General features: G+C 38.4%; 1 protein-coding gene across 4 annotated transcripts in view; it reads right to left on the bottom strand.

Annotated features, from left to right (window-relative positions):
* Positions 1–20190, bottom strand: part of ULK4 (unc-51 like kinase 4) — a 636813-nt gene that overhangs the window by 253121 nt on the left and 363502 nt on the right. For all 4 annotated transcript variants that reach the window (XM_027872479.1, XM_027872481.1, XM_027872482.1 and 1 more), the window contains one exon: positions 18240–18345. In XM_027872479.1, coding sequence (XP_027728280.1) covers positions 18240–18345 — 106 coding nt within the window. The remainder of the gene's footprint in view (positions 1–18239; positions 18346–20190) is intronic.

The raw sequence follows: 20190 nt of genomic DNA, 5'->3' as shown, positions 1-20190 counted from the left end.
TCTAAGTCACTGCTGCTTATTCAGAAAACCAGAAGAGACACAGGAGCTGTTCCAGGTAAGCGCGCTGACAGCATTAAAAGCTGACTGCTGGTGACGCAACAATGAGGAAAGAGACGCAAAAAATGTAAAAATGTAAGCTGCCCAAATCTCAAAAAGCACAGCATACAGGCAGATGGTCTTATAAACATCAACAGGTCTGGAGAAGATCGATGTAGTATATTTCAGGATAAGGACTGATATTCACAAGACTGACCCTGAGTCATCAAGTGAAGTTTACATTAAATTCCACATGCTCTGTCTATGAAAACACAGAGGTATTGAATCCATTTTGGAAATATGTTCACACAAAATGGTTAAAATAGACTACGTTTTCCTGGTGCTTGAAGTAAAACAAAATCTTCAAGTAGAAAATTCAATGAATTCAAAAAGTTCCCTTCCCAGAAGTTTCAGATGACTAAAGTTTTATTTTATCTATACATTTAGACGTGAAGTTATCTTTCAACTTGGACCTGAACAAGTGTTGCTGTTTTAAAGTTACTTTTCAGGTTATGCTTACTTTCACACAGATATCCTATTTCTTCTCTAAACAAAGATTTCATACAGTACCTAAACACGGCAGTGATAAGCTACTGTTGATATAGGCAGTATTGTACTTTTAATCATATCCAAAAAAAATTTAACCATCTCCAACCAGTATCAGGACAAGCTAAATTGGAAATGTACATCTCACTTATAAGTTATACATTCATTAACACAGGCTTTTTAATAGAATTTAGTATGTTAACAGGTTCCAATAGGAAAAAGAACAGTTCTTCTCTCCTCCTACTCTTTAGCCAAATGAATTAGGATGGAAGGAAGGAGCAGACTGGTTGAGACAAGCATATACCCCCAGGGCATAGTGAGACACAGGGTGAATGACTGCTCTATCATGACGGACATGGTCTCCCTCACAGTGATTGCCGGGCTTCCAGCAGGTCACCAGTTATTCCACTTACAGAACCATGGCCATAAAATAGTTTGGGTGAGGGGTGATTATGGCATAATTATGTATGTATATTGGGGGAGAGAGTTCTAAATCACAAATGAATGTAAACTTGAAACATTTATGATTTGGGTCATGAGCTCTGACGCCAATTCATGGTGCCATTCTCTTGTCTTCTCCCTTACTGTCTTACTTTGAGTTACTCTTTGCTGATGCCTTTCCACTCAAGTTTTAATTGTCATTTCCTGAAATCGTTAAACTGGCATTTAGCTATTTCTTCCTTCACATTTTTCCTCATTGGTTCTCTTTCCTCCTGCATTTCTTCATTCACTTTTTTCCCTAAACTGTCTCTGGTACACCATCATTCTGTTTTCCTTCACATTAAATCTTTCTCTCTTTTTTTTTGAGTCTGTTTATAATAGTTACAAAAAGACCAATTTAGCAGGAAAAGGAATTTTTATTTAATCCTACTTTCAAAGGAAGTTATCATTAGCCAAAAAAAGTATTCAATAACATACATCTGATATGAAGGAATAAACTGAGGTATGTATGAAAATTCTTTCATTTCCTTCAAGGCTTTTCAGTGCAAAGATTCTACAAAATCCACAATAATATAATTGTACATTGCCTTTGGTTAATAATAATGGCACTTTACTACTATAATAAAGATGATGATGATGATAACTCACTTTTATATAGTGCTTTAAAGGTTAGTTGCCTCACTCTAAAACAGAATAATCAAGAAAGCAAAACCAAGCACTAGACCTGTATTAGACCTTGGGAATTAAATAACTTCTCTGGTCCCATTTTCCTTGTTAAGGGTATTATTGGAATCTCATAAACAAAATAAAAGCAACTAACCATCTTCATTAAAAAGGTCTCGAAGTTATCTTTTTATAATTATAAAAATATACCCAGGGGATTTGGATGAGAATATACAATTTATTAGCCACAAGCACCTAGGTTACATAATTCAAGCTGAAAACTCTTTGGTTTGGCCAGTCCTTTAAGGTTTAGTTAAGAAAAATGTGCTGAATGAAGTGGATTCTCAAGTCCTTTTCCCAACATGATTAATTCTCTCTGGTTTTTCAAGTAAAACCACTGGAAAATCATTGTGTCAACCTCGCCCTTAAAAAAATTTCAGTGATTTGATGACAATTGTATAACACTGCACTTTGACCAGATAACTTAGTTGGTTAGAGGGCAACGTCATAGGGTCAGTCCTTATGTGGTCTAATTAGCCTGACTTTGTCCCGTGGTCACAGCTTTGCTCTATGAACACAGGTGCCTCAGCCCACAAAACCCATCTCATTGAACCCAAGGAACACTAGGTCAAAGATTATACACGGATAAGTACAAATCTCTAATTACTGGAATAATAACTTGAAATATATGCCATATTGGTGTTGTTCCATTACAACCATCTTCATTAGGAAGAACATTGTATTAAAGTCAATGCTTGAAATGTGGAACATATTTGTCAATATAATCTTTTTATATGAATAATACCATGATTGGCAAAGATAACAGCCTGGGAGACTCTTATTCATACTATGTAAATAACTATCCATATTGCAGGCCTTCCGCTAGAACTGTTAATATTTTGAGAGAGCTAATATAGCACACTGACTGCATATCAGTTATCTTTTGCTCTTGAGGTACATATACACACACAAACAAACACACAGCTCATCATCTTTTCTGTCTTTTACATCACTTACTACAAACAAATCTGGTAAAATTCTGGCACATAACTTATGCCTATCATGGTTCTCTCCCCTGCCTTTTGGATCATTGAAAATTTTCAGTCTTTGGAGATTGTTATTAAATGATTTATAGATGTATGACAATATAGTCTGGGTAATATGCCTTTATCTATTCAGGCGTTCTGTTGAGTGGTCGTGCATTTCACTGAGAGGGGACCTTTAGTTTTTGTGGGCCTAATGCAATTGACACAGTGTCATCCACAAGCTAGATCATCTGGAGGTACTCACCACCAAGAGGCAATGCTTCTGCACTAAATGAAGAACCTTCCCCCGTGATACTGGCGAACACATATCTTCCTATTTGATAGCTCACCTGATACTTTTAACCACAGGATGATCTGTTGTTGCATGGATCAAAAACTTCACATATGATCTCTATACATACACATATATGTATGTATGTAGATCTTTTTGGAGGAAAGCCTTTAAAACTGCATTTTGATCTATTGAGTCAATTTAAAAAAAAAAATCAACAAATAGTAAAGACAGTAGGAGGTTGTATTTGATCTGTTTCGCAGTTGACTGTGTGATAGATAGTACAGATGTGGTAGCACTTTCTCATGTTTTCATCAATGGCACTTTTGATACCTTCACAGGCAAATCTCAAAAGGAATTCATGAAGATAAGAAAGTAGTCACATGGACCAAAACAAGTTGATGTCTTACTGGTCATCTTTTTTGGGTAATATTACCTTTTGTGACATTTTTCATTCTTTTGGTATCTCTTCCTTTTCAAGATATCTTAACAGGTAGAACTTTAAGACCTTCAAAATTATATCACCTTCAGCACAGACTTCTTCTGAGTTTACTTATTCAGGTCCAGCCATGATTCCTAACGTCACGTTTTAAGTGACTTTCCCATTTTCTCAATAAGATCTCTATTGTCCCTTCTAGCTCTAAATTTGTGTTCCAAGAATGGCATGAATACATGATGAATCTGTGATTTCACCAGTATGAGGAACACCTAGTGCTCCCTTTACCAATGCAAAAACTCATCTGTAACTTGGAATACAAGCCTTAGGGGGTTGCCTGATGTACATATAGAGATTAAGTTTGCCCAAGGTCATATAGCTAGTCATTCTATAGAGGCATTGTTATTAATATCTTAGCCCAGATACTGCAGTGCTTGAACACAAACCTAGTCTTCTGACCATAAGGGAAAACGCAGGTATCATAAAAGACAGACTCTAAGGTGTTAAAGTCCAAATATGGCAGTTCCATTGTCATTAACCATGAGAATAGAATACTACAGAAACAACAGCATATCTATTCCATTTTAAATCTATTTATTGTCATAATTTCATCTCTAAGTGTTCTGGGGATATATAGTTAAGATGGGTCTGGCACCAAGCTTTCTTCAAGTTTATTCCCCCCTCTCTACTACTTTTTGTAATTTTGTGAGGCAATACTGTCATAATATTTTGTGTATCTCTTTTGGGCAGGGAGTTTAAGTGTTTTTCTGTTTTCCAAAGTTCTGCAGAGTTTTAGAAATTCCTTGAGTCTTAGGTTTGAGAATAAAAAAATTGTGGTATGTGGTATTGTTGTGATTTAATCTAGACTCTTTCGGTTTTTCTATAGCTACTATTTTGTATTTATCTAGGAGATAGTGATAATCAGAATTGTTAACTTTAGTTTTATCTATTTCCAATTTTTCAGTCAACCAATTGTTTAAATAGGTCATGTTAGAGCCCCTCAATTTTATATAGCATCTTCTCATTATTCTCCTTTCTTCCATTTTGTCATTATTTTTGACCTTTGCTCTAATTAGTCAGTGATCAACCAGTAACTCACACCTCAGAGGTATCCTCTGCTCCTGGGGCCCCGCCCTCCTAGAACATCTGTGTAAGGAGGTTACCCAGGCAGGTCATCTCTTCCTTTCCCATCAGGCTGCCTTGAGTGGGACTTCTCCACCAGGCCCTGTACCGACATCTTCTCCTCCCTGCTCTTTTTAGCTTCCTTTTCTGCATTTTATCCCCATTAAAATGTAAACTCCTTGAGGACAGGAACTATTTATCTTTTAGCTTGTATTTATATTCTCAGCATTTAACACAGTGCCTGGTACATAGTAAGCATTTAATAAGAGCTTAACTGATTTGAATGCAAACAGCCAATTTAGATTTGACACCAAAGTCAGTAACCAAATAGTTCTTCCCTGATGAGCCATGTCAATTGATTTTCTGCAAAAGTACTTGTTAAATGTAATATTCTCCAACTCTCTCCCTGAATAAAGTATTGAGGTTATATAGTTCCTCCAGCACCAAATCATATCACAGGTCTTGGACAAAGAGTACCAATAGTCAGACACCTAAGAGGAGTTAATAACACCCATGCCTTCTTCTAATATTGTTCCACAATCACTGCAGAAACAGAAGGAGTCTGTTGGCTGTTTAGGATTATACTTTGTTCTGTATTCAAATAACACATTGCCTAGTGGCCAACCTGTTGGGACTGGACCCTCAATCTTTAGCTAAGATGCACTTTGGCAAATAAGTGTCTTCTCATGCCAGGACCAGACTTACGTCTTCTTCCCTGGGTTGTGCCCCATTGGTGTGGTTTTGAAAACAAAGGGCCACAAGGAGGCTGATTTCATAATAGGGCCATCACGGAGGACAATGATCATAGTTTGTATTTGTATACTCCATCAACGAAGCAACAAGCAATTACTAAGTGTCTGATGTATTTAGCACTTGCTAAGGATACAAATTACATCTGGCAAACGTAAGACAACATTCTGTGGAATATAAACGTTATGAATTTAAGTACTTTTGTATTCACAGTGCCAAGAGAATGATTTGGAGTCAGGAGCCCTGGGTCCAAGGCTGGCTCTGACACTTACTAGCTCTGTGACCCTAGGCAAGTCACCTGGCTTGTTTCAACCCCAGTTTCTATAGGTATAAAATAGAAATAAAAAATACCTGCACTCAATCACTTACAGGAATGCTGTGAGCAAAGAGTTTTGTATATAATAAAACCTTATATAAAGGAGTGGTGGTTATTATTTATTTTGTTCACATAACCACGTTATGGTCAGTGGTTCAAGGGTGTTTGTTGTAGGCCCTCAGAGGGAGGGGGCCAACTTGCTAGCAGATAAGACCTAGCAAGGAGATCCACGGGAGATTTCAGTGCAGGGGAGCTGAGTACAAGGTTTCCTGGTAGAGGAGAATCAGGAACTCTTGGGAGGGAATGGGAGCCAAGAGGTCGGACGGGGAATGATCAAATGATCACAATTCCGTCCCTGAGCAAGATTTGTGTACACTCTGAGTCATGGCTCTCAGACTGTTTTTATGGGCCAGCATCAGCCTTAGTCTATCTGTCGCTCTGTGACTCCCATCCACGTGTGTTAGTATTGTGGCCCAGGCAAGTATTACCCCTGTACCATAGCTAAGAAAAACAAGCTTAGGGAAGTGAAGCAGTCTAACTAGGCCGTGGAGCTAAGAAAGTCTGGAGCTGGATCAGGAGTTCTTACCTTCTGACTCCAGGCCAGCAGTCCTTTGGCTACCCCAGGCGACCCATTTAGAGGGCATCAGAGCATGTATTATGATGCATTGGTCAAGCAGAGTGAAGATGAGGGAGCAGAAGAAAAGGAGAGAAATCAGGTTCAATTGTCTCTTCACTATGTGTATTCTGCCACGCACATTATGGTGGTGGAGAATAGGACACAGAGTTCTTAGAGAAGAGTAGGAGGGAGTCTGAGGCAGAATGAGAATCAATTATGGTGAAAATTGCTGTTAACAAAATGGGAGGTAACTGGTAGAGGATTTATTCAGTTATTTGCAGTTATAAAATGGAATGACTCAGAGGGAAAGGAACTTTGAAAAAAACTGGATAACATCCAATACTGGGGGCTTATACAGATTCAAAGTACATTGCATATTTTGCCAATCACTACATTATATATCTATAAGAGGAGAGGACTGACACAGAGCCTTTTTTATTAAAAATGTTAATATAAGATTGTTAGTCTTTGGGGACTCACTTTTTAAGTGTGGAAGATTCAACAGACTTTAACAATATGACATACATAAAGACTTTTGAAATCTAATTAATCTCTTGACATTTGACTAAAAGTCAAAGCAATGGACCGCTAGATGAATAGGACACCTCACCCGTGAAGGTTGACAATTATCTTTTTTCATGATTCGCAAATGAGTGATTAAGCTCCTTCTGCAAAGTTTTATTACTACTCTTCTCGTTTTAATAACTAACCTCAATTTAAGCATTCCAGTATTTCCTTAATATGGTAGGAGAAGGACTGTAGTAATTGCTACCAGACATCATTCATTGTTTTTCCTCTAAAATAGAGAATATAAAAGAGGCTTTGGGTGATTTTGGGCTGCAGAGATTTAACTACTTAAGGAAAAAAAGAGGAATCCATATGTTAGCTGTCTATCTCCCTAAGTTGTACAACCTGCCTGGCTCTTCATTTCCATCTTTAGATCCCGAGTGTCAGCAGTCTAGACATAAGGGAATAAAAGTGAATGTATGTTTCAACATGTTGTGGGAGTACTTTTAGAGAAAACAATTTACATCTGAACAGCTTTCTTCCATTACATTAACTTTTCTCCATGGTTCCAATTTTGGTGATTGCAGGGTATTCACATACTCTGGCAAGTACAAAAGAAATAAAAAACAAAAACACAGAATCTTAGAGTAGGATGGGAACTGAGAAATGACTAGTCCAAACTCCCTTCCACAACATTATGGAAGGGCGGTTTATTTGGCAGGGGTATTAGTCTATTTTGTATCATACTTATTTTTATGAATGTTATAATCCTCATTAAGTTGTGAGCTTCTCAAGGATAGGGCAAATATTCTCTTCCATGTCTGCATCTTCAATATCTAGTGTAATGCTTTGTACTTAGCATTCTCATAACAAATGTTGGAACTTGAATTTGGATCTGATTGTGAAAAGAATGACTTAGGATGAATAAATATAAGCATATTATCCCTATCGTGGAAAGGGAGAGTACTATGGTATTAAAATTCTGCTTAAATACTAAATGTAATGGAATAGTTCATTTTGCTTCTTAACCTGTTGGAGGGGCACTAGATGGTGCAGTGGATAGAGGGTTGGGCCTGGAGTCAGGAAGACTCCTCTTTCAGAGTTCAAATCTGGCCTCCAGACACTTACTAGCTCTGTGACCTTGGGTATGTCATTTAACCCTGCTTGCCTCAGTTTCCTCATCTGTAAAATGAGCTGGAGAAGGAAATAGCAAACCACTCCAGTATCTTTACTAAGAAAATCCCAAATAGGCTCAGGAACAGTCAGACATGACTAAAAATGATTGAACAACAACTTATAAGGAACAGGTTGTGGGATTAAGTTTTTGTATCCAATCTATCACTTTTTCATTTTTGTTGGCTTTGTTTAAGCCATTTACATTTAAAGACATGAGTTAGGTTTATATTTTCCTCCATTTGTCTGGAATATATTTTTTCAAGTTAAACGTTTTTCCCCTTCCTCTTCTATAAACATAGTACTATGTCTCTTAAGTTATTCTGCTTTAATCTGTCTTAAGGCAGTTATATTCCCACTGGCGCTTTTCCCTTCACCCTCGTGCTTTGTTTCTTACCAGTTTTGTAGTTTTGCTTATTCTTTTTTCTTGTTTGCTTTTATCTAATTATTTATTTTTCCTCTTTTTCCTCACTCTTGGTTAAGTACTTAAGTAGAATCCCCTTCCCCATCCTCCTTTTCAGCTTTTTTGGTTAGTTTTTAAATGTTCATTTCTTGTGCTTTTTTCCAAAATTGGTTTCTTTCTCTCATTCTCTTCATTATCTATCTTCACCTTCTGTCTATTCCAGACTCTTACTCTTTGGCTAATGGCCCATATGATTATTTTGTCCTTCTTTAATCCCTGTATTCCTCATAGAATTTTCATCTAAACACTTTCTTTGTTACTGTTTTAGATTTTGCTGGAAGGCCCCTTTTTCTGGTTGTACTTCACACCAATTCTTGCAGATAAAAGAGGACATTGTCCTATATAGGAAAGCTACCCATGTACCTTACTATATTATTCACTATTAGCCTTTACCCTCTGCATTGTTATTTTTTTCCCATTTGCCTTGAAATCTTCTCCCTGGCTCCATGTGCTCCCACCCTTCTGGGGCTCAGACTCCTCTTCTTATGCAGGACAAGCGTTCTCTCTAAGCACCAAATCCCTGAAGATCGTACCTATAGCATAGCTCCAATCTCCCTTTAGAGAACATGCCTCTTCTCCCCTTGCAGCACTCACAAGTGGTGCCCCCTCTCAACACTGAAACAATATTTCCCCTTTTCTTTCCCCCTTTTCCATTTCTTCTCTTGCATCCTTATCCATTCTGCTGTAGTCTCTCTTCTTCCAGACAGACTACAGCAGTTATTTTCCACTCATGGTTAGTATTTCACTTGATTAGAGTACATCACATATTCCCCTCCATCTATATCCTGTCCCCTCCCTCTTCTGCATCCGTTCCCCCCCAACACACAATTCTGCAATGGAGTCCCTCAAAGAATACTAGTTCATCTGTAGGCAAGGGGTTGTGATGTTTAGTCCATGACATTTCAGGCCTGTTTCCCCTCACACACACACACCCTCACGCCCACACACACTTCTGATTAGCAATAATCACTTATGAATATTGCTTTCACCCTTATCTCCTCAGGGAAGTTTAGAAAGAAATCTCTTGAAGGTCTCACAGTTGTCACTTTGCTGTTGTCCTTGGTTGCTGTGTTTATTTATCCTTTGTGTATGTCTGTTATCTCAGGCATTTGAGAAAGAAATGATTTCTTCAGATATGTCTGGTTTTAAACATTTCTTTTTCATTTGATTAGGCTCAAATCTTCAGGATAGTTCATCTTGGGTTGCATCTTAATTTCCTTTGCTCTTAGAAACATATTCCATTTTCTCCTGCAGTTTCTAGTGGATACAGAATAGTCTTGTGTTATTTAAATTTCCTTTCCTCAATATCTGAAGTTCTTTCTCTTGGTTGAATATAGAATCTGTTGTTTCTCAGTGGAATTGTTTTGAGCATGGTTTTTACTGGAGGTGATCTATGAATACTTTCAATGAGCACTTTGTTTTCCGCGTCCAAAGGTTCTGGGCAGTTTTATTTTATTATTTCTTCAATTACGGCATTCAGGTCTGCATTATAGTGTTCTTCGGGGAGACTTAAAATTCTTAAGTTGTCTCTACAATTCTATCTTCAAGATCAATGTTTAGCTTCTGTGGAGCTCAAGTTTTCCTACAAGGTTACTGATTTTTGCTTCTCTGTTCAATACCATAGTTCATGTCCATGTATTTTCAGTCCCAATCTGTTATTCTCCCTTTTTAACTCTTTGGTGAGACCTCTCATTGTGAGCTCAAGCTCTTCCCATTCTGCCAATTATCTCTGCTTTGCAGGCCATACATTTTGATTTCACAATTTTATTTCTCCTTTAAACCATCTGGGAACATCCTGCTGTGGTTCCACGCTTTCCTGGCAATCTACAGTGTCATCCACCTCATCAGGTATGGATTCACTTTCCTTTGTCTTACAATATTTATTCATAGATGCCTGGACTCTTTTCTTTGATCTGGAGGCCATATTTCTTTTCACTATTAATAGGTTCCCTGTTGGCTTATCTGCCTATGCTCAAGGCCTTTAATTGAGTTTTCTTCTTCCTGAGATCTCTGATAATTTTAGTCTTTTTTTTTCTTTTTTTTCCCCTACTGCTCACTTTATGACTTCCTCACACCTGGTGGTGGTTTCCTTGGAGGCTGGATCTTAACACTCTTTAGCCTCCTCCCACACTGGAAAAGTCATGGTTCACCAGATTCAGTTTTTGCCTAACGTGACATGCTGGGGGACAGATCTGGCCCCAGATGGATCTGAGGCTCTTTCTGTCAGGCTTAGGAGAGTGACATGCCACACCACCCCATAAATGTCCTGCCCCATCTCCCTCTGTTCCTTCATTCTCTTGCTGAGCTCTGCTGCTGCAGAGTACTGTCATGCTGACGTCTGAGCTTGAGCAAATTTCTGCTATTTGGGGGGGAAGGACTGGATATCGGGGTGTAGAGTTGTGGTTTGTTTTTATAAGTTTGTGTGTTGGCTTGTGCAGTCCTGCTGATTTGGGGAAAGGGGTTCCAAGTGATTGCATTAGGAGTCAGGTATTCTTTCTGTTGTCAATTCATTGGATTTTTACTTTGTGTGGGTTCTTGGTGTCATAGACCATGGAGACAATTGAAATTAGCTTATCTCTTGAATATAATTGCTATTTCAGAGATATTTACAAGATTCTCAGGATCCCTCTAGTCCTCCAGCTTGTTTCTTATATGACCTGGAAGTGACTGAAGAAACAGCTTTCAAAAGGGTGAGGGATGTGGGGAAGATCAGGGAAGGATTCATGGAGGAGGTACACCTGAGTTGCACCTTGAAGGCAGAAAAGGATTTCAGAAGTCAGAAATAAAGAGGAAATTTATTCCAGGGAAGAAATCATCTGTACGAATTTATGAAAGTAGGGAAGGAAAGGACTAGATGGGGGAATAGTTAATAACAGTTCAGTTTGTATGGAATGCAGAATGTACAATGTGAAGTGCAATCCACAAGGCTAGAAAAGACGTCGGAGCCAAATTGCAGAGTGCAAAAGAGTATCTATGTTTTCTCACAGGTATATTCATGATGTTAGCTCATGGTGGAGCCTGCGGTAAATCAAAGGTTAGAGATCTTTTTGACATGAACCTCAGTGAACATTAACTTTCCTCCTCTTCTCACTGTTACATAAACCCAATGAATCTCCCCTTCCTTTTCCTGTCTCGGAACCCTCCTTCGGAATTCTCTACCCCCCCCCCCCACGTATACACATACACATCTAATGAGAGCGAGAGAGAGATTGATTCGGGAATAGGCACAGGTGCGATTACATGACGTCAGGCACCCCTTGGAAGGCTGAGATTCTGTGGCACAATTCATTCAGGGAGAAGACTTGCAGGAACATAGGTCAGTAACTGGAAGGGGCCTCAGAGACCATTTAGTCCAGCTCTTAACTTAGGGTCTATAACTTTAAAAAAAATCTAGCTTTTGATACCTATTTCAACAGAATTGGTTTCTTTTGTATATACCATGTATTTTAATTTACACCTTTTGAAAAGCATTATTCTGAGAAAAAGGCTTCATAAGACTGTCACATGACTCAAAAAAGGGCTGAAAAATCCTAATCTACTCCAACTATCTCATTTTACATATGAGGGAACTAAGGACCTGCCCAAACTCACAAAACAAGTGACACTGTCAGGATTTGAACTGAGGTCTTTTGACTCCCAATCCCTTGCTTTCGTCACTATGCCATGCTGCTCTTTGGATTTTTTCCCTGAAGGAATCTATCTCCTATTTCCAGATGAGAACACATGGGAGCATCACCAGTTCCCCTGCCAGGCTCAGAGCAGTGCATGCAAAGTGAATCGAGTGCAGTGTCTTCTCTCTGAGCCTTGAAAGCTCTTCAGCTCCATGGTCTTTGGGGGCAAAGCAGACCACTGTGAGGGCATCCACCTCACAAGCAGGCAGGTCTTCATCACACGACACCTGCCGGATGTTAGTGGCATTAAGTGACATCGAATCATTAAGTCACCTAAGTTTGCAGTGGTTAGTGTGACTACAAGAAAAGCAACAAAAATAAATCAACTATCAACTTGACTTTATGGTGGCATAAAATTCAATAAATGACATTCTTGGCTGATGCCACATGATATTTCTTCAGAGATAAAACTGCCATCTTTTTGGAAGAAATATGATGAAAAATTGCTTAAATTAACCACTTTTGCCTCAGTTCATACACAGCACTGAAAGTTGAGATAGCACTGGGTTTTTTTTGGATAACAGAGAAAAGAGGAGGAAGGGAAGAAGAAAGGGAGTGCAAAGATAAGAGGATAAGAAACAACTTGAAAAAATTAGTCTTAGTTCATCTCACCCTATATGGAAGTAGTAACCTCTGAAACTTTGAGCCAATGAAGACTGTAAAATCCAGCCATTATACCATTACCTTAAATACTAAATTGATACCCAAACCCAGACAGTTCTATGCTACATTTTTTCTCAGATGTCCTATTCTGATTGTGTTGCTCAGGGCTTACATTCATACCTTTCAGTTATTCTCTGAATAGCTAAGCATCACACTATGAACATATTTTGTAGTAATTATGGCCAAGTCAATAATCACTATCAGTTTCCATTTTCACTGGATGTTGATTGAAGTTCAAAAACTTTGGGTTGAATTATGATTTCCTGCTCCCTTCCCCCATTTAAATAATCTTCAGGAGCATGGAGAAGAATAAATATTATAACTGAATCATACAGTGCCTTGCTGATATTTAATTGATTTGAGAAGAAAAAACTTCAACTACTGAATAAAATCAAGAGCTTTAAAAAAAAAACACTTGAATCCTATCATTTTAAATTGGTCACTAGAGTATAAGTGTCAAATTTATAAGTGTTTCTTCAAATTTCTTTAATTGTCCCTTTTATATGAACATTTGGGATCACACTTCAACAACTGTTCCTCCAAAAAAAAGGACTTTGATATTATTAAATACATAAAAGTGGAAAATATGCCTGTGCCATCTTGGGATATGTAGAATAATCAGCCCTTGAAGGAATAAAAGAACCTCACCAAATCCTGGCCCCAGGCACCAGCTCTACTCTAGAATAAATCTTTACTAAAGACAAACACCCCAAGGTAGATAAAATGAAATTACATTGAGAGGTTGGAAGAGGTGTCTAGAAAAGGTGAGAAGTTCTGGCAGTCCCTAAGTTGAAACAGGTCAATTTTCATTAGCTACAAAGACTTGGGACTGCTCAGGCCTTTGGGTCTCCCATGTGCTCTTGACATCAGAGTTAGCAGGTGCAATCACAAGTGCCCTTTCTTTTCCTGCTTTCTTTAGGACTTGCATTTCTCTCTTCTCACAGGCCTGGTCCTCTCAGCAGTGATCTGGACCTCTGTGACTGGTGGACTGGATTACTGCAATGCAGAATTAACTACATTATCCTCAAAAACTCTTGCTCCATCAGTCTTGTGGACTTTAGAGTCTTTGTGGAAAGAAGCATCAAATGTCTACACTTGCAGTCTGCTTTAGCATCCAGTTTGTTCTGGTGGACTTTGATAGGTAAAGTCTTCAGTGCTCTTATGACCAAGGGCTCATTTAATTTCCTACTCTCTCTTCGGTTGGAAGACAGATCAAGTGAGGCCTTTTCTATTCCTGGCTCCATTTAAATTTCTTAAGATACAAGATTTCACTCCAACAAACCGTTAGGCACTGGGAACATAACGATTAAATACCTTAAAAGAGTTTGTAATTTAGAAGGGGGAAAAGATTTGCACAAAAGTAACTATAATACACGTTAGAACATAGGTAGGCTCTAACACAAGAGATTTAGGGTGGAAAGGATGACTTATAAACAGTTAGCTCAAGAAGGAATCATGGAGGAGGTAGTATCCACAGTAGCTGGTACTTGAATGGTAGACTGGGAATGGAAGGGGTTGGGGAGAGAGGCTTGGAGAGGAGAAGAGGGGCCACTCCAGGTCTGTGTGACAGTCCTGGCAGTGCTCAGGAAAGGCCCCAGTTTACTAGCCCAATGTCCTCACAAAAGGTGTGCTTGCTGTGTCTTCAAGGCCTATGTTAAGGTCCTTCCTTTGGTATGGTATGTTCTAAAAAGTGCCAACTGTAATGTTACTTCAATGAAATTCTTGAAGACCTGTTTGATCAGGAATTACCTAAGGATGATGATTATGCTCACAAATAACTAAATTATCCCTAGGAAAAGGAAAAAGGAAAAATGAAATTTAATAACCTCATTCACCAAACTGCTAGAAACATAAATGAGGAGTAAAATGAGCAGCCGAAGAAAACAAGAGGAGAAAAGAGATATACTGTACGTAAACCATAATGGAGAGTTCACTGAATGAAATCAAAGCGGGGCTATAGAATTACAGACTTAAGACTGGAAGGGAAATTAGAGGCCATTTAGTCCAAGGCCCTCATTTAACAGATGGGGAAACTGAGGCCCATAAAACTTACAGAAGATTTAAAGGAAAAGCACTATCCGAAGTCAAATGATTACATTAACTATTACTTTTTTAACTGAGAAATAAGCTTTATTATTGACCCTCACCATGAATTGATTAAACATAATTTGAGATTGTTAACTGACTGGGCTTTAGGAGTCTGTTTATTTTAAAGCCTCTTCAAAGATTTTGCTCTGTGAAGTATTCTCCAAATAAATTGAGACCATAGATCTGAATTCTGTGTAGCCCTGGAAGGTTTAAGTAGGTCCTCTGGGTACAAATTACAAGGAGGCAGACTTTCATTTAACATGAGATTTGCCTTGGCTAATACTTAGAGCCATCCAAAAACTAAACAGATGCTGCATGAAGTAGTAAGTTTCTCATGAAGAGAGGTTTTGATTGGAGGTTGCAATGAGCATCAACTAGGGATGCTACAAAGATATTCCTACCTTGAATGGAAAGCTGGAAGATGACCTCTGTGCTATATTTATTTATTAGGGCTTAATTGTTTCAAATTCTACTGGTCACATATATCTATACCTATATCTACACACACACACACACATATATTTATATATATATATATATATATATATATATGTATATATGTGTGTGTGTGTGTATAGGAAACATATGTCAAACTCTTAAGATTTTAAAGAAGTGCCAGATTTAAAAGTATAAAGTTCCTGCTATCTCTTGACATATGTTGCAATTTAATAGCATAATCTTGCAAATATCTTGACTTAAAAAGGTTTATCATGTAGAGAATTGCATGAGACTTAGTTATTTTAAAACTATTTTGAATTTTATTTTTAAAAGGAAAGGGTTTTCCGAAAGCTACTGAACGTATGCTATTGATCCATAAAACCAAAGCATCCACCCAGGTGATTTTCTGGTCTCCTGAGTAAATACTGATTTAGGCAGTTTTGTAATAAAACCTCCTGAGAAATGAGAATTTCTTTTTAGAGCCATCATGAGCTGTTGAGGACATACACAATTTCTTTAAATGCTCCTCTGGAGCTGCTGTGGTTTATTAGATGACTGCAGTTTGCCATGTAAATCCATCATTTATACTATCATGCCAGTAATACAGAAACTTGTATTAATATCTATTATGTAAAGGTCAATGCATATATACTAGCCAGCAGCCAGTTTTTAAATGTTAATAATTCAGTTATTTTTTAAATATATAAACAAAAGAAAAGGTCTTATCTGACGTTATGAATTCTTTCCCTGATAAGAATAAAAATGTTTGAAACCAAGAAAAATATGTGATGAGTTGAACTCGAAAACAGTTTCAGAGCAGAGAAGTTTCATGGTAATAAATGTAAATGAGCATAACAGAAAGAGACAAAACACACAGGATACAAACAGCAGTTAGTTCTTAGCAGTTCACGTATGCATCAGGGGACATTTCAATCCCAAACTGGCTTTGACTCACCACCTGTCTGTTGGCTTATGGGTCCTTCCCACCATCTTCCGCTGTTGTGTGTGCTGGTGAAGCAAAGTTATTTTATACTAACTGAGGGAAATGTGCTTATGGACAGTGCTCCAAAGTAAGCCAGATTCATTTGTTGGGATAGTTTGCAGTTTTGCTTATTGTGAGTCATGGCATATCTCCATTAGAATGAATACATTTATTATGAAACCCAACTTCCAAATATGTTTTTGAAAAAATGGGGAGAAACCTCAACGAAAGAATCACTTGAGTATTTTATAACATGGAATCTGATGCCAGGAAAGCTCATAAACAAAACTCTCTTTTTGTATGAACTGAAACAACCACGTGAAATAATGAATGAATGAAAATTATGTGACACTTTCTAATATGGATGTCTTAGGGGCAGCTAAGTGGTGCAGTGGATAGAGCACTGGTCGTGAATTCAGGAGGACCTGAGTTCAAATCCGGCCTCAGACACATAACACTCACTAGCTGGGTGACCACGGGCAAGTCACTTAACCCCATTGCCTAGGCAAAAAATAAATAAATAAATAAATGAATAATATGGATGTCTTGTAACACTTAGTTCAAACCCATTACCAAAAATAAGACATCCAAAGGTAATCTAGTACCGAAAGTCGTTCTAGCTTGGCAGACCCAGGACAAGCTTAGGCTTCTCAAGCATTCTTTTTTGAGAACTAAGGCTTACACCCCTATCCCAGTGAGGCTGCAAAGAAGGCTTAAATAAAGAATATTGAAACTTATTCAATCTTCTCGTCATACTCTTATGAATTCTCACTACTTATGAGTAAATATCAGTGTCTTTGGAAAGCAACTAACTAGGCCTCAGTGAGTGTGCTTTGATCCTTTGATCAGGCCTCAGTTCAGCTGAAGGAAATCTGTAAATGGAGAAGGTACTAGGAGTAAAGAGACGCATATGACTAAAGTTGTAGAAAAGAAGGTAGTGAAAAGAATTAGAACTCTTTAACCTGGAGAAGAAAGAGTTGAGAAAGTGATTTAGTAAAAACCCCATTCTTGACATTTATGAAGCATCTATAGAAGAGGAATGTACCTAGCTTCTGCTCCCCTCCACAAATGATAGCTCAAGAGGTATAAAAGTCAATGAGAGTAGGAAAATTTCAGTTGGGCATGAAGCATCCCTTCTTACGTATATAGTCAAATGTGGATTCCTAGAGCTGTGTAAAAGATCCAAAGATCTTTTAAGAACCTAGATGTGTTTTTCTGTTGGCATTTAACCTAATTTCTAGATAGAGTGAGGTCTAAAGACATGGTGGTAGATGGATAGAGATGGACTACGTCCCTGAAGACCACTGGTTGGTTTAGCTTAGTGCAGACAGGCTCATCCCAGAAAGGATGGACACAAGGTGGGTTAGGGAGGGAAAGACAGACATTGACATGGCATTCAAGGCACCACAATTCTATTGCTGCTGCTGAGAAGCCATGGGGTGGGAGGAAGAAGCAGGGCAAGACAAAGTTGGGAGAAGCTCTGGACAACTGTAGGGCATGTTGAGCAAAAGAAGAAGCACACCTTATGACAGTTTCCTATTTAGCACTTGATCTTAGCTTGACCAGGCCAGGAATGATGCAACTTCCTATCTAATTAACTATTCTCGATATTTAGATGTTAAATTCAGTTATGCTTTCTAAGTTTCAGTGCCCTGGGACAAAGGCCACCCTCACCCTAAACCTAATTATAGCTCAATGGGTAACGGTTTTTAGTGCTATGTTAATGTTTTGTTTTTTAAATCACAGTAATGCATGAAACTCTTTATTAAAATGCAGAAAGTGCTTGTGATCTATTTCGGAGGAAGAGATACCCTACCACTGAAATGAGTAAATGAAACATATTTATACAATAGTGAGTTCTATATTATAGGTACAGAAACATGAAATCTTAGCATTAGTGAAATGAAGTGGCCACCGTATTAAATGGCAGATTTTTGTTTTGTAGACAATATCTAACCAGCTGATTCTCAACAGCATTACAGTCAGAACTTGGCTCCAAGAAAACTCTTACCTTGTTCATAGAGCAGCTTCATATTCGACTCTTTGTAGGCAACCAGGTTGTTGAGTAGGGCGATGACACTCTGCATGGTGTTGCCCAGAATGCTTCCCTGGTGTTCCTGCAACAAATATTCATTGCCATTATAATCACACCCACAGACAACCATGGCACTAATAAAGATGAATGAGCAAATGATCGTCCCCAGTGTCCTTCCATAGGGTTTAATGACTATCTCTGATAGCTTAATGAAGCAAATTCTCCTCAGTGCCTAAGACATTCCTTGGTAGGAAGTCAGTTGTTCTGGGAAGCCCATTAACTAATTTCAATGAACCAAACAGTAACCTCATGGCTCAAAAAGAATGTGTTGGGAAGATGACAAACGAGCCAGAAATAAGTGGATTGCAGCATGTGACTCTAGGAGGCTTAGATGATGGCACTTCAAACAGCCCTTGAAAGAACAAAGCCAAAAAGGAATGGAAAATGAGCCTAATAAAGGACCATAGGCTAAGGGATTGAGAGTTGGAAGAGAATCTAGAAGCCATCGAGTACAGCCACTTATTTTACAGGTGAGGAGGTGAGGCCTGGGAGGTTATGTGACCTGGCCAGGATGACACAGACAGTAAACAGAAGAACCAAGATTTGAACCCATCTCCTCAGCAGTCCTTCTACTGAACCATCCTGAGCATGAAGGAGGCAAAGAATCAGCAATGACTCAAAACTCTTTAACTTCCATCTTGCCCAAAAGATCTGTGCTTCATTGGCCTGGGCACACGCTCCAGCAAAGCAGATTCTGCGCCTTAGCAGAAGGTCTTGTGGGCTGTAATAGCAATTACAATTCATCTGGTGGCTCACCTTCTCATAAGAAATAGTAATAATAATGATGATAAACAGCATTTCTGTAATGATTAAGGTCTGCCAAGCACTTTACATATGTAAACTCATCTGATCTTCACCACAACCCAGTGAGGTGGGTGTTATTATTATTTCCATTTTACAGATGAAGAAACTGAGGGGAAGAGAGGTGAAGAGAGGTGAAGTATCTTGCCCAGGGTCTTCCTGACTCCAGGACTATCCATTACACTACCTAACTTAGAGGGCAGACTCAGCTGAACCATGTTGTTAGAACCACTCTGTTGGCCTCGTTCTCAAGAACCCAGGGGGTTCACCATCTACTTCACGATAAATCATTGTAGTAGAACTTTAGTGGAGAAATTTCTTATTACAGCAGCAGCAACTTGGACATGTAGTTTCCTCCTCCCATATTTGAATCAGCTTTTTTATGTATTTTGAAATTTAGCCTTACTTTCTAAAAGGAAAGGCAATACAGCATATGGACGGTAAGTCAGGAGACGTCCATTTGAGTTCCAGCTCAATGAGTCGTGTGTGAGAGAGACTTTGGACGAGTCACACTCTTTGGACCCTTTGTTTCCTCATTTGTAAAACGTAAGGTTGAACATGATGACCTACAAGGCCCCTTCTAGCTCTAATACTCAAGGGCATGCTTTCTTAGTGTCTTAATTCAGTAAAAATAATCCATAATCTCACCTGTTCAAATGACCACTGTGGAGGATTTTTTCCTCAAGACTTTTTATTGTATTGATTTCTGTTTATAAAATGCATTAGATTTCATTATTTTGTAGTCTTGAAAAATATGCTGATATGAGTTATTGTGGTTATATCACAGAACTATCAAAAATTTTTGACAGTTTTAATATCCTATTAAAGTTCAAGTGATAATTATTTTTGTCCTAATCCTGTCATTCCAATCTGCTCTATGATACCAATGGCTTTGTGACTTCTATAATGCAGGCATTCCCTCCAGCCATGCTGATCACAATTCACTTATGCACAACCATCTCATGCAACTCTTATCAACTCTTAGGGTCTATCCACCATACCAGGAGCATTTCCTGTGTTCTCTGGACACGGCAAGAATGCTTACTACACGATCAGCCCATCCTCT

This window comes from Vombatus ursinus, unplaced genomic scaffold (assembly GCF_900497805.2).
Source record: "Vombatus ursinus unplaced genomic scaffold, bare-nosed wombat genome assembly UNPS02014799.1, whole genome shotgun sequence".
NCBI classification, from domain to species: domain Eukaryota; kingdom Metazoa; phylum Chordata; class Mammalia; order Diprotodontia; family Vombatidae; genus Vombatus; species Vombatus ursinus.
Note: the sequence above shows the minus strand (reverse complement) of the source record. Positions and strands in the feature narration are given on the sequence as shown.